Genomic DNA, 13,478 nt, shown 5'->3' on the forward strand with positions numbered 1-13,478 from the left:
TGCAAAGGATCTAGAGTAGCCCACACAGTTTTGAGGAAAAAACACACATATTTACCTAAATTAACAATTTTTTAATTATTATAAAGCTGCAGTAATCAAGAAAGTTTCACATTGGTGTAGAGATAGACATAAAGATCAATAGAACCGAATAGATAACTCAGAAATAATCAATTTTCAGTGAAAGAATAAAGGAAATTCAATGGGGAGAAAGTCTTTTCAACAAATAGTGCTGTAGTAATCAGATATTCACATACAAAAACCTCCCACAAAAACAAAACACCTTGACTTCCACTTCACACTATATAGTTAACTCACAATGGACCACAGACCTAAAGAGTTCCTCTAAAACTCTAAAACATCTAGAGGAAAACATTGGAGAAAATATTTTGAAAGTGAGGGGGTCTGTTTTGTGTGCTATATGATACTTAGTTGTATCCCATACCACATAGTAAAATGATATTTATAGCATAAAAATTTTTTAGCCTGACCAGGTGGTGGCACAGTGGGTAGAGCATCGGACTGGGACATGGAGGATCCAGGTACAAAACCCCGAGGCCGCCAGCTTAAGCGTGGGCTCTTCTGATTCGAGCAAGGCTCACCAGATTGAGCCCAAGGTTGCTGGCTTGAGCAAGGGATCACTCGCTCCGCTGTAGCCCCGTGGTCAAGACACATATGAGAAAGCAAACAATGAATAACTAAGGTGCCGCAACGAAGAATTGATGCTTCTCATCTCTCTCCCTTCCTGTCTGTCCCTGTCTCTGTCTCTGTCACACACACACACACACACACACACAAATTTTTAAAATTAATTTATTTATTTAAATTTTTTTCCCACATTTTTATTTATTCATTTTTTTAGAGAGAGGAGACACAGAGAGAGATAGAGATAGAGAGAGGAAAGAGATAGAAAGAACAGAGGGAGGAGCAGGAAGCATCAACTCCCATATGTGCCTTGACCAGGCAAGCCTGGGGTTTCGAACCGGCAACCTCAGCATTCCAGGTTGACGCTTTTACCCACTGCGCAACACAGGTCAGGCTAAGTTTATTTATTGATTTTAGAGAGAGACAGAAACATTGATCTGTTTCTGTACCTGCCCTGACCTGAGATCAACCCCAACCTTTGTATATCAGGATAATACTCTAACCAACCCAGCCCTCCTGGCCATGGCTAGCATAAAATTTGACTCACACCATAAGCAAATGAATTCCAGGGGGATTGTAATTCTATGTAGGAAAGGTAAAACAATAAAGTTTTCCAAGAGGAGACCTGGAATCAAGACATAGCGCTTCAATAGTTTAGCTGTGTAATCTCTCTTCATTTCTCAAAATGAAGACTTGGACCAGGTGATTTCTAAAATTTCCTTGTCTTTTTTTTCTTTTTTTTTTGAAGATTTTATTTATTGATTTTATGGGGGGGGAGGGAGTGAGAAGTATCAACTCATAGATGTTTCACTTACTTGTTCATTGATGGTCTCTCCTATGTCCCTTGACTGGGCAAACCCTAGGTTTTGAACTGGTGACCTCAGCATTCCAGATCCATGCTCCATTCACTATGCCACCACAGGTTAGGCGAAAATTCCTTTATATGTCTTAAATTCACATTTCAAAAATCTATATTCATTCCTTTCCATACAGTCTAGAAACATATCCTTTTATTTTTATAGCTTTCAGCTGGTTAGTGTTGGCATGAGGATTTTTTTTTTAATTTTTAAAAATTTTTATTTATTATTTTTCTTACAGGGACAGAGAGAGAGTCAGAGAGAGAGATAGATAGGGACAGACAGACAGGAACGGAGAGAGATGAGAAGCATCAATCATCAGTTTTTCGTTGGGACTCCTTAGTTGTTTATTGATTGCTTTCTCATATGTGCCTTGACCGCGGGCCTTCAGTAGACGGAGTAACCCCTTGCTCGAGCCAGTGACCTTGGGTCCAAGCTGGTGAGCTTTTTTTGGCTCAAGCCAGATGAGCCCGTGCTCAACCTGGCAACCTTGGGGTCTCGAACCTGGGTCCTTCCACATCCCAGTCCGACGCTCTATTCACTGCGCCACCACCTGGTCAGGCGGCATGAGGATTTTTTTTTAGATTTTATTTATTCATTTTAGAGAGAGGAGAGAGACAAAGAGAGAGAGAGAAAGACAGAGAGAGAGGAGGGGGGAGGATAGGGAAGCATGAACTCCCATATGTACTTTGACCAGGCAAGCCCAGGGTTTGGAACCATTGACCTCAACATTATTGATCTATGCTTTATCCACTGTGCCACCACAGGTCAGGCTAGAAACATATCCTAAGGATAAAATAAAACAAGTTTGCAAAAGTACATGTTAACTGCAAATTGGCTACATCCTAAATGTACACTATCACAGAAACTAAATAAATAATGGTACCTCCATGCAATGGAATACAAGGGAGTCATTAAAAAGGAGTCAGATCTTTGTATTTTGGTATAAAAAGGTATATCCAGGATAAATTGCTATATTTCTTTAAAGCAGATTACACAAAAGTAAAAGGTACAAATAGTAAGATCCCTGTTATGGAAAAAATATTCAACACATATTTCTTGATCACCTGTTATATACAAGAAGTCATTGGGCAGGAGGTGGAGCAGGAGGTGGAAACAAAACTGAATAAATCAGATATTATGTGGGGAATTCAGACAAAAAATAAAATATACATATGACTATTGATGCCACAAACGAATACAAAACGGTTTGAGAGTGACAGTAGAAGTTTCTGTTCAGAGGTGGTGGAAGAAGCCTTTCTGAGAAGATAGCATTCATTCAGAAATCGGGTGTTCTGGGTATTGGAGGGGTCACCTGGCAGCGGCAACAGCAACTACAAAGGCCTTGGGCCTGGAAAGAACAAAAGATGCCTGAGCAACGAGGTGAGCAGCGCCATCGCGTCTGAGGAGCTGGCGGGCTGGCGAGGGGCACAGGGGCGGGCCCGCGGCCGGGTCTGCCACGCTGAAGACTCGGCCTTACTGGGTGCAGGGAAGCCCCAGGGAGGTCTGAGCAGGGCGGTGACTTCAGGTAACAGCCTCCCAGGAAGCCACGTGGTGTAGATCGCGCTAGAGCAGAATGGAAGCCAGACGCCCTGCTGGGGCATGCAGGTGAGGCAGTGAGGCCAACGAGGAAGGCTTAAAGCCTCTATTCGCGCACAAATTTAGGTCTGCACGAAAACCAAGTTTCGAAGAAAATGCGCCAAAGCGGCGGGAAAGCAGGAGACACATCTCCCGGAACGGTGCAAGTAGACAGCAGTGATGGTGCATGTCCGTCAGTCTTGGACAGGCGTCCCAGCGGAACCCGGTCCTCGCCCCGCCCCGCCCTAGCCCCGCCCCGCCCCGCCCCCAACACTCGCGGGACGCCGGGCGGCAGCAGTTCCTCCCGGGGGCGCCCGAGATGCGGCGGCCGCCGGACCTCCTCGCCGCTGCGCCGGAAGTGCTCTCCTGAGTCCCGGCGCCGCGCCGCGGGAACATGGAGCAGGAGCCCGGCGACATGGAAGATGGACAGCTTTCCGACTCGGATTCCGACATGACGGTCGCACCGAGCGACGGGCCGCTGCAGGTGTCGGTGAGCGAAAAGGGCGGGCGGGTGGTTCCGGGCGCGGCGCGCGGAGCTCGGGCAGCAGGGCGGCGGTCGCGGGCCCTGCGGGCCCTGGAGCTGCTTGTCGCCGCAGGGAGGGTCCCGGGGCTCGCGGCCGTGTTTCTCCGCCAGCCCGGCGCCGCTTCTCGTTTTCTACACTTACCGAGTTCCCACCCAGCGCCACTGGGGTGTCCCGGAGGGGACAGCGGCCCGAAACCGCCTGTGGGGCAGGTAGGGAGATTGAGGATGACGAGTCCAGTTCATCACCTGCTCGGGGGCCTGGTCTTCCGTATCCCGTCGGACCTGGCTTTGTTCTGCGGTAATGTGGCGCTATCTGTGCACTAGTCGCGGTGGTTTGAATGGGAGTCTGTCTTGATCCTAGTCCTGAGCACGAGCGCTTTGAGAGGGCGTTGGTGCCAGGCTGTGCGCTTCAGCCCTGGCGCCGCGTGTGTGACCTGCGGCAGGTTGTTAGCCTCCCGCCCGCGGCTGTGCGCTGAGGGTGCTGGTGGTAGCTAGTGAGGGGGTTGTAAGGATCCAGTGGAGCGTACGGCCTGAGAAGTGTTAGCTGCCGTTTAGTGCTTATTTCAGAAAGCGGAGGTGGTTCTTTTGCATATAAATGACACCAAGGTATTTTGTTTTTCAATTTCTATCAGGTTGTTTTAGATAGACTGACTCATGACTTGGTAAATTGAATGTCATTGGCTCTGCATTTTTAAAGGCAGAATGTCAAGGATTCTTATCATTGTTGACTATCTGATCTAAAAGAAGAATAGCCACAAAATTGTGGAAAGGAAGTTGATGTGTTTATGCCTGACCAGGCGGTGGCGTAGTGGATAGAGCATCAGACTGGGAGGCAGAGGACCCAAGTTCAAATTCCCCACGACATTTGCTTGAGTGCAGGGTCGCTGGCTTGAGCAGGGAATCTTAGACATAACCCCATGGTCATTGGCTGTAGCCTAAAGTCGTTGCCTTGAGCAAGGGATCACTGGCCCTACAGTATCCCCCCCACCTTCCCACCATGTCAAGGCACTTACCAGAAAGCAATCAATGAACAACTGTGGTGCTGAATGAAGAATTGATGTTTCTCATCTCCTCCCTTTCTGCCAGTCTGTCCCTGTCTCTCACTTAAAAAAAAAAAAGAAAGAAAGAAAGTTGATATGTTTAAATGAAGGAAAAGCATCTTTGGAAAGAAAAAAACAAATTCTGTTTTAATTGCTAGTAACAAGTAGTGTGTATGCCATTTTGAAACATTCAGACAATACTGTAACTGAAAAGTTTGAAAATTTTCTAAAGGAGAGAATGAAGGACTTTGATATTTTTTAATGTATTTTTTATTATTTTTTTTGTGACAGTGACAGAGATAGGAGAGAGATGAGAAGCATCAATTCTTCATTGCAGCACCTTAGTTCATTGATTGCTTTCTCATATGTGCCTTGACTGGGAGGCTAAAGCAGAGTCGGTGAGCCCTTGCTCAAGCCAGCAAGCAACCTTGGGCTCAAGCCTTGGTCAGACCAGATGAGCCCGCACTCAAGCTGGCGACCATGGGGTCTCAAACTTGGGTACTCTGTGTCCCAGTCTGATGCTCTATTCACTGCGCCACAGCCTAGACAAGCTGTATTTTTAAAAAAATTTTATTTATTGATTTTAGAGAGAGAGGAAGAGGGAGAGTGCAAGAGACATACGTCTGTTCCTGTATGTACCCTGATTGGAGATGCAACCCACAACCTTTTCATATCAGGACAAGGCTCTAACCAACTGAGCTATCCACCTAGGATTATGTATTTTTATTTTTTAATTTATTGATTTTAGAGAGGGAGAGCAATCTCGATTGGGATATTACTTTAACCACTTGAGCTACCCAGCCAGGGCAGGCTTTGGTGATATTTTAGAAGGAAGGTTTAGAACTAAGTTCTGCATTAGCTATAGAAGTAATGATTTGTGCTGTTAAAATTGGAAATTCGTGTGGACCTTTAGAAAAGTAGGGACTGAATTGGTTCCAGAGATACCTGTGAAGCTCAGTTTGCCTCAACAAGGTCCAGCAGAATCCCTAAATCAGTTTCTTTAAATAGCACATGGGGGCGGAGTCGATGTGTTCTGTGGAATTGATTCATTGCCTTTCTCTTGCAGAAAGCGCTAGGTGGGGAAAGTGCAGAGAGGCCCTTCCAGGACACTGCAGCAGCCTGTGCACCAGTGTCACATTATCGGACTGTTAAAGGTGTGGACTCAAGTGAAGAGAGTTTCTCTGATTCCGATGATGATAGCTCTCTTTGGAAACGCAAGCGGCAGAAATGTTTTAACCCCCCTCCCAAACCTGAGCCTTTTCAGTTTGGCCAGAGCAGCCAGAAACCGCCTTTTGCTGGAGAGAAGAAGGTGAACAATGTCTGGGGCACTGTGCTGCAGGAGCAGACTCAAGATGCAGTGGCCACTGAACTTGGTATCTTGGAAATGGAAGGCACTATTGACAGAAGCAGACAATGCGAGAGCTACAATTATTTGCTCGCTAAGAAACTGAAGAGGGAGTTTCAAGAACGCACATCAGAATTAGACAAAGAGCTAGAGGACTATATGCAAGGAGGCAAGAAAACAGGCTCAAAGGAAGGGGAAAATGGGCAAGGTCATCTCAAACGGAAACGACCTGTCAGAGACAGACTAGGGGACAGAGTAGAAATGAACTATCAAGGCCGGTATGAGATCACAGAGGACGATTCTCAGGAGAAAGTGGCTGATGAAATTACTTTCAGGTGAGCATTGAACTGTTTCCTACAGATGAGCACTTGACCAACTGTTTTTCACTTATAGGAAATAATAGATTCCAAATACATGAATGATAATCTTCCTTTTTAAGATGTTTTAACATTTGACCCAGCTGGTTGGCTCAGAGGTTGAGCGTTGGCCCGGCATGTGGATGTTCCGGGTTTGATTCCCAGTCAGGGTACAGGGGAGAAGCGCCCATCTGCTTCTCCACCCCTCCCCTTTGCTTCCTTCTCTGTTCCCCGCCTGCAGCCTTGGCTCGACTGGAGCAACTTGGCCCAGGGTGCTGTGGATGGTTCCGTGGCCTCCACCTCAGCAGCTAAGAGCTGGTTGCTGAAGAACAGAACAAGGCCCCAGATGGGCAGAGCATCGCCCCCTAGTGGGTTTATTGGGTGGAGACCGTTTGGGGCACCTGCAGGTGTCTGCCTCTTCCTCCCCCTCTCACTGAATTTTTTTTAAAAAGGGATGTTTTACAATTTAAGGAACAAACTCCGGGCTTATTTGGTTGTATGAATATTTCTATGGGTTTTAATAAATTTGGACAGGCTGATAGAATAATTCTGTGAACTTTTATAAACTTTTAAGGAACTCTTTCCATTTTTGACTCTAGAGCTTTTTTAGATAAAAAACATATCTTTTAAAATTGTGTGTGGGTTTTTGAGTGTATTCAAGCATCCATGACTTTTACTTGATACATATTGTACATGTGATAAAGTTTACCCATTTCAAGTGTTGAAATTCTTATAAATTTATCACTTGTTCAGCCCTCACCATAAACCACATTTAGAACATTTCTATCACCCCAATAAGATCCCTTGTACCCATATGCCCATTTAAAGTTAACCTCTGTTTCAGTCTCCAGATAACTGCTAGTCTACTTTCTGTACTTAATTTGCATTTTTGAACATCTCATATTCATAGATACATACAACATGTGGTCTCTTGTGCCTGGCTTCTTCTACTTACTGTAATGTTTTATTCATTATACACACATATGCATATCTATATTGAATGGATATTCCACCTTTTTTTAATTTTAGATTTCATTAATTTTAGAAGAGAAAAGCAGTGCAGGGGTTGGGGATGGGGAGGAACGGGGAGCATCAACTTAGTTGCTTCTTGTATGTGCCTTAACTGGGCAAGTCCAGGGTTTTGACCCGGTGACCTCAGTATTCCAGGTTGACTGATGCTTTATCCACTGCGCCACCACAGGTCAGGTGCTATTCCTCTTTTTGGCTACTCTGAATAATTTTATGAACTTTCTCGTGCAGATACTTGGACTTGTATTTTCATTTTTCTTGGGTAAATACCTCAGAGTAGAATTGCTTGATGTAAATTAACATTTTATGTATTTTTAACATGTTCAGATTGTGTTTACCTCTTCATTAGCTTACCTTGGCCAGTTGTTCAGTGGATAGAGTGCCAGGGTTACCCATTCTCCGGCTCAACCCCAGGGTGCTGGTCAAGCCCCTGTCAGGGCTCATATGAGAACCAACCAATGGTACAACTAAATGAACAGCAGGGTGATGTTTCTCATCATCTCTTTAAAAAAGAAAGTGTGTGTGTGTGTATATACTCTAGCTCTAAATCACTAATGAACAATGTCACAATTTTTATTCATTAAGTTGGGTTTCTTTTTAACTTTTTTTTTTTTTTTTTTTTTACAGAGATAGGGATAGACAGGGACGGACAGACAGACAGGAACGGAGAGATGAGAAGCATCAATCAGTAGTTTTTCATTGCGTGTTGCAACACCTTAGTTGTTCATTGATTGCTTTCTCATATGTGCCTTGACCGCGGGCCTTCAGCAGACTGAGTAACTCTTTGCTCGAGCCAGCGACCTTGGGCTCAAGCTGGTGAGCTTTTGCTCAAAACAGATGAGCCCTCACTCAAGCTGGCGACCTCGGGGTCTCGAACCTGGGTCTTCTACATCCCAGTCTGATGCTCTAGCCACTGTGCCACCGCCTGGTCAGGCCAATGTCACAATTTTTAAAACAAATATAGCTAGTAGGAATACAGGAGTTTACTTTCCAGGAAAGACTGTCAACACTAGTGTAGAAATTTTAAAATACTGAGAAAATTTGGAATTTGAGTGCTGGAAAGGAACTTGGAGATTTTGTAAACCAAAACCTTTACTTTAGAGAGATGGAAACTAGTACCAATTGTGTGTGGCTTGCCCAAAGTCACAAATTTAATGAGTATCAGACCTGGAACTAAACCCGGGTCCCCTATTCCGTGTTTAGTGCTCTTTGTACTGCCTCCCGTTGAGAAGAAACAGGACGCAGGTGTAGTTAGAGAACCCGTGAGACTCCTGCGTTATTAACCCGCCTTCATCTCTGTGGAGTGCGGGCTCTGATGGACAGGTGTTGCTTAGGTGGTTTTACCTCTGGGTGGTAAAGTGAAAGTGTACGTACTAATACTGTAGTACCTATTTCATAAGGTTGTTGAGAGAATTAACTGAGATCATGCATGGAAAGTTCTTAGGATGTGCTTATCCTATACCTGATCTTAGCCAAAAGGCCGAGAAGCAATTGTGCTTATATAATCCATCTGTACATATTAGATACATATATTCTTTGTTTTCAAGTAGAGAGCCTGTGAGGGGAAAATCCTATTGATTTTTTTCCTATGATTTTATTTATTGATTTTACAGAGGAGGAGAGAGAGGGTTTGGAGCGAGAAGTAACAATTCCTAGTTGTTTCACTTTAGTTGTTCTTCATTGCTTGCCTGTCGTATGTGCCTTGACCGGGCAAGCCCAGGGTTTCGAACCCGTAACCTCCACATTGCAGTTTGACACTTTACCCACTGCACTGTCATAGGCCAGGCAAAAAATCCTATCTATTTTAAAGCTCCTAGCTTGACCAGGCGGTGGCGTAGTGAATAGAGTGTTGGACTGGGACGTGAAGGACTCAGGTTCGAAACTCCAAGGTCACCAGCTTGAGCCCAAGGTTGCTGGCCTGAGCATGGGGTCACTCACTCTGCTGTACCCCCCCCCCATCAAGGCATATATGAGAAAGCAATCAATGAACAAGTAAAGTGCCACAACAAAGAACTGCTCCTTCTCATCTCTCTTTCTTCCTGTCTCACTGTCCCTATCTGTCCCTCTCTCTATTTCTCTCTGTCTCTGTCACACACACACACACACACACAAACACACACAAAGGCTCCTAGATAGCTCTGAAGTTAGGAGAGCTAACTTTCAGGCTTAATAATCAAAAGCTACTATATATTTGTTATTTGTTTGACAGGAGTGGGCTGCTTTTATTGTTTGTTTTTAGGCTTGCGTTCCTCATGGTATATCTGTCTGCACATTGGTTTTGAAATCTACCATAGTCCCAAGAAAGCAAAGTGAAGAGACCAGTCAGAGACTTGAGATGAAACCTTGGGTGACCTACCATAGGTATCGATTTCAATGTTAAATATCGAAGATTTTGAAAAGCAAATGTCATTAGGATTTTAATTCTCGTTGAGGGACTAAACTGGAGACTTAAGATAGATTTCTCCATCTTCATACCACTAATAAAGAGGATAATATTACTCTCTTTGTTCCTTATCAGGTTGCAGGAACCAAAGAAAGATCTGATAGCCCGAGTAGTGAGTATAATCGGGAACAAAAAGGCTATTGAACTTCTGATGGAGACTGCTGAGGTTGAAAAAAATGGCGGCCTTTTTATAATGGTAAGACCAAAGCGTCCCTGTTTCCGCTTTGAATTGTGCTTTGTATGGTTTTTGTTTTGTTTTGTTTTTTAAGTAATAGAGAGAGAGAAAGAGACAGGGATAGACAGACAGGAAGGGACAGAGATGAGAAGCATCAATTCTTCATTGAGGCACCTCAGTTGTTCATTGATTGCTTTCTCATATGTGCCTTGCCCAGGAAGCTCCAGCCAAGCCAGGGACCTCTTGCTCAAGCCAGCAACACTGGGCTTAAAGCCAGCAACCTTTGGGTTCAAGGAAGCAACCATGGGGTTATTTATGTCTATGATCCCATGCTCAAGCCTGTGGCCCCGTGTTCATTCTCGTGACCTCGGGGTTTCAAACTTGGGTCCCCTGCACCCCACGCTGAGGCTCTGTCCGCTGTGCCACCACCTGGTCAGGCAATACAGAATATTTTCTTTCTTTTTATAGAATGGTAGTCGAAGAAGAACACCAGGTGGAGTTTTCCTGAATCTTCTGAAAAACACTCCTAGTATCAGTGAGGAACAAATTAAGGTAAAAATGATAATATTCTTGACTTTTAAGATCAATAGTAATTTGACTGCACAGCCTCTAACCGCAATTGCTACTGATCTTCATACCTGCTCTGCCTTAAGTTGGTCGATTTTGTCACTGTCTCATTTCAAGTGAACCGTGTGCCTTTTGTAAAGCTCTGCCTCCTTTTATTTTCTTCCCTCTCAGGGCCACGATCAAGGTTTCTTATGTGGCAACTTTATTTGGTTTCTTAGCACGTAATTGTTTTTGTGTCATCCTACAACTTTTAGTAATGAAAAATTTTAAACATGTGGACTAAATGAAAGAATAATAGGATGAATACCTATATACCCTCACTTAGATACAGGAGTTGTTGAAAGTTTGGTAGTCTTAGTTTTACTATACAATATTTTGGGTGCCATTTGAAAGTCAGTAACGTCATGACACTCATCCCTAATTATTTCAGCAAGCCTCTTTCAATAATAGACAGTGTCCTACATAGCCGTACACAAGAGAAATAAAAAACTGTTGAATAATGTCATCCAATTTCTAGACCTTACTCCAATATCCTGAATTGTCCCCGAATGTATTTTCAACTCTTTTCTCCTCCAAACCAGGATCCTTTCCAGATTTCAACGTTCCATTTGTTTAATATCTCATTTGATCTTTTTAGTCCCCCATTTTCCTCCATGATTTAAGTAACTGTCTCCTTGTGCGTTTGTTTTGTTCATTCCTCTATTTCCAGTATTATGTATGAACTAGAAGCTGGCACTTCAGTATTCTTAATCATTGTTGTGTTACTAGAATGTATTCTATGGGAATTCACAATACATGGTTTTCACAACACAAAATTAGTTACCTTTTAAATTGTTAATTAAGGAACATGATTTCCATTTAATAGCTATGATTAAGAGATCGTGGTAGGGACTTTTTACAATCTTGGACTCTGTATAATGATGAGTCTAATGGTGATAACTTGGTTTTTGTGAGAAATGGAGATAATGTAAAGGGTCTGCCTAGTGACACTAATCAATGGTAGTTCTTATTTACTAAAGTTGTTCCTTCATTGTAGGACATTTTCTACATTGAAAATCAAAAGGAATATGAAAATAAAAAAGCTGCTAGAAAGAGGAGGACACGGCTGTTGGGGAAGAAGATGAAACAAGCTATTAAAAGTCTAAATTTTCAAGAAGATGATGACACATCACGAGAAACTTTTGCAAGTGACACAAATGAGGCCCTGGCCTCTCTGGATGAGGCACAGGAGGGCCAAGGAAGAACAAAACTGGATGCGGAGGACGCCATTGAGGTGGATCATTCTCATGACCTGGACATTTTTTAGTACATTCTGAGGAATAAACCTTTCTAAAATAATATTGTGATAAACCATTTCTACTGAATTGTTTTGTTTTACCTGCACTGATAAACATATATTCTGGAGAGATAGACTTGTCTTCTTGTTTTAAATACAACTGAATATGTGGGGGAGATGAATGCGATTGATAGAAACATTTAGAATTTTGTCACTGACAAAAGTATGTAGCAGAGGATTTAATTTCTCAATCTGTGACACGTGCTAATTGTAACTAGTTGATAATCAGTTTTGTCCAGGTGATTATAACACGCCATGCAAAAGTTTGTTTTCCTTTTCTGTTTTCTTTGCAGTGGATTATGACTGGTTTCAAAACATTCCATTAAAAGGTCCTAATAAGAAATATAAATTATTAAACTGTTTATTACAAATGCATCTAAATTTAGTTTATCTGTGTTCTAAGAATTCTTAGGTTATATTAAGGATAGTGATCAAAATTCAAATAGGTTTATACTGATGACTCTTCCCACTTATTTCTCCAGAAATAAGTAAAGAGCAGAAGCTTTCCAAAGATGGATTGATTTATAGGTTTAACTCTGGTTTGTCTTTGTTTTTGACTTAATTAACTTGGTCATATGCTAAATAGTGAATGGGATCCATACCTATGATTACCATGGACTTTAAAATCTTTTTCAGTGGTGGCCAGCCTAAGTAAGACTTTCACCCTGTATTGAGGAACTGTGACAAATACTGCATCTGGCCTGGCCGGATAGCTCGGTTGTTAGAGTATCGTCCAAAGCGCACGGGTTGCTGGTTTGATCCTTGGTTGGGGCACGTACAGGAGCAGCTCAGTGTTCCTCTCTCTCTTTCTCTCCCTTCCTCTCTTGCTAAAATCAATACATAAAATTTTAAAATGTTACCTCTTCCTGACTGGTGGTGGCACAGTGTATGGAATGTTGACCTGGGACGCTGAGGTCCCAGGTCTGAAACCTCGAGGTTGCTGGCTTGAGCAAGGTGTCACTGGCATGTCATGAGCCCCTCGTCGAGGCACACGTAAGAAGCAATCACTGGGCAACAAAAAAAAGGGACACAACTGTGATTTGAGGCTTCTTATCCCTCTCCCTGTCTCTGTCTCAAAAAACCAAAAACTTATATTTGCATAGATTTTCCAATTAATCATTTTTATTGAAGGAATAAACTTAAAGATAGGTTACTTAAGATGTTCCAAGAGTGGGTTATACTTTACAAAACAGATTAAGCAAAAATAGGTAGGAAATGATTACAAACTATTCCTTACAAGCAATATACTTGAATGCAGTAGTTCCTGAAATACATGGTCATTGAAGTTGGATTTAAGGATATAAGTGGGAAAAGGAGAGAATAATGGTTATTATTTGTTTTTTATTCATAAAGAAAGAAATAAAATTAGTATTGGCAGTCCTCAATGAGATTCAACTGACTAAAATCTTAAGTACTCCTTTATAAAATTATAACCAAGGAAAGAAAAACATTTTAAATAGGTAATGGGATATTGGCCCTGAAACTATTATTATTATTATTATTATTATTACTTTATTTTTAGCGAGAGAACATGAGAGGGACAGATAGGGAGAGAGATGAAAAGCATCAACTCATAGTTGTGGCACC

The 13,478-nt window shown here is 42.7% G+C and overlaps 1 protein-coding gene across 1 annotated transcript; it reads left to right on the top strand.

Annotated features, from left to right (window-relative positions):
* The first annotated feature begins 3,373 nt into the window (after nucleotides 1-3,373).
* On the top strand, nucleotides 3,374-11,965 carry LOC136403418 (phosphorylated adapter RNA export protein). The gene is made up of 5 exons (XM_066382132.1): nucleotides 3,374-3,567; nucleotides 5,707-6,320; nucleotides 9,889-10,009; nucleotides 10,457-10,540; nucleotides 11,592-11,965. The coding sequence occupies exons 1-5, from the start codon at nucleotides 3,472-3,474 to the stop codon at nucleotides 11,859-11,861; spliced, it is 1,185 nt and encodes a 394-aa protein (XP_066238229.1). The 5' UTR covers nucleotides 3,374-3,471; the 3' UTR covers nucleotides 11,862-11,965.
* The last annotated feature ends 1,513 nt before the right edge of the window (nucleotides 11,966-13,478 follow it).

This window comes from Saccopteryx leptura, chromosome 4 (assembly GCF_036850995.1).
Source record: "Saccopteryx leptura isolate mSacLep1 chromosome 4, mSacLep1_pri_phased_curated, whole genome shotgun sequence".
Lineage (NCBI taxonomy): Eukaryota > Metazoa > Chordata > Mammalia > Chiroptera > Emballonuridae > Saccopteryx > Saccopteryx leptura.

Excerpts from the sequence above, each read along its gene's own strand:
- LOC136403418 (XM_066382132.1), top strand. The coding sequence starts at position 3,472 with ATGGAGCAGGAGCCCGGCGACATGGAAGATGGACAGCTTTCCGACTCG. Across the intron at positions 6,321-9,888 it reads GCTGATGAAATTACTTTCAG|GTTGCAGGAACCAAAGAAAG; the intron begins GTGAGCATTGAA and ends GTTCCTTATCAG. Across the intron at positions 10,010-10,456 it reads ATGGCGGCCTTTTTATAATG|AATGGTAGTCGAAGAAGAAC; the intron begins GTAAGACCAAAG and ends TTCTTTTTATAG.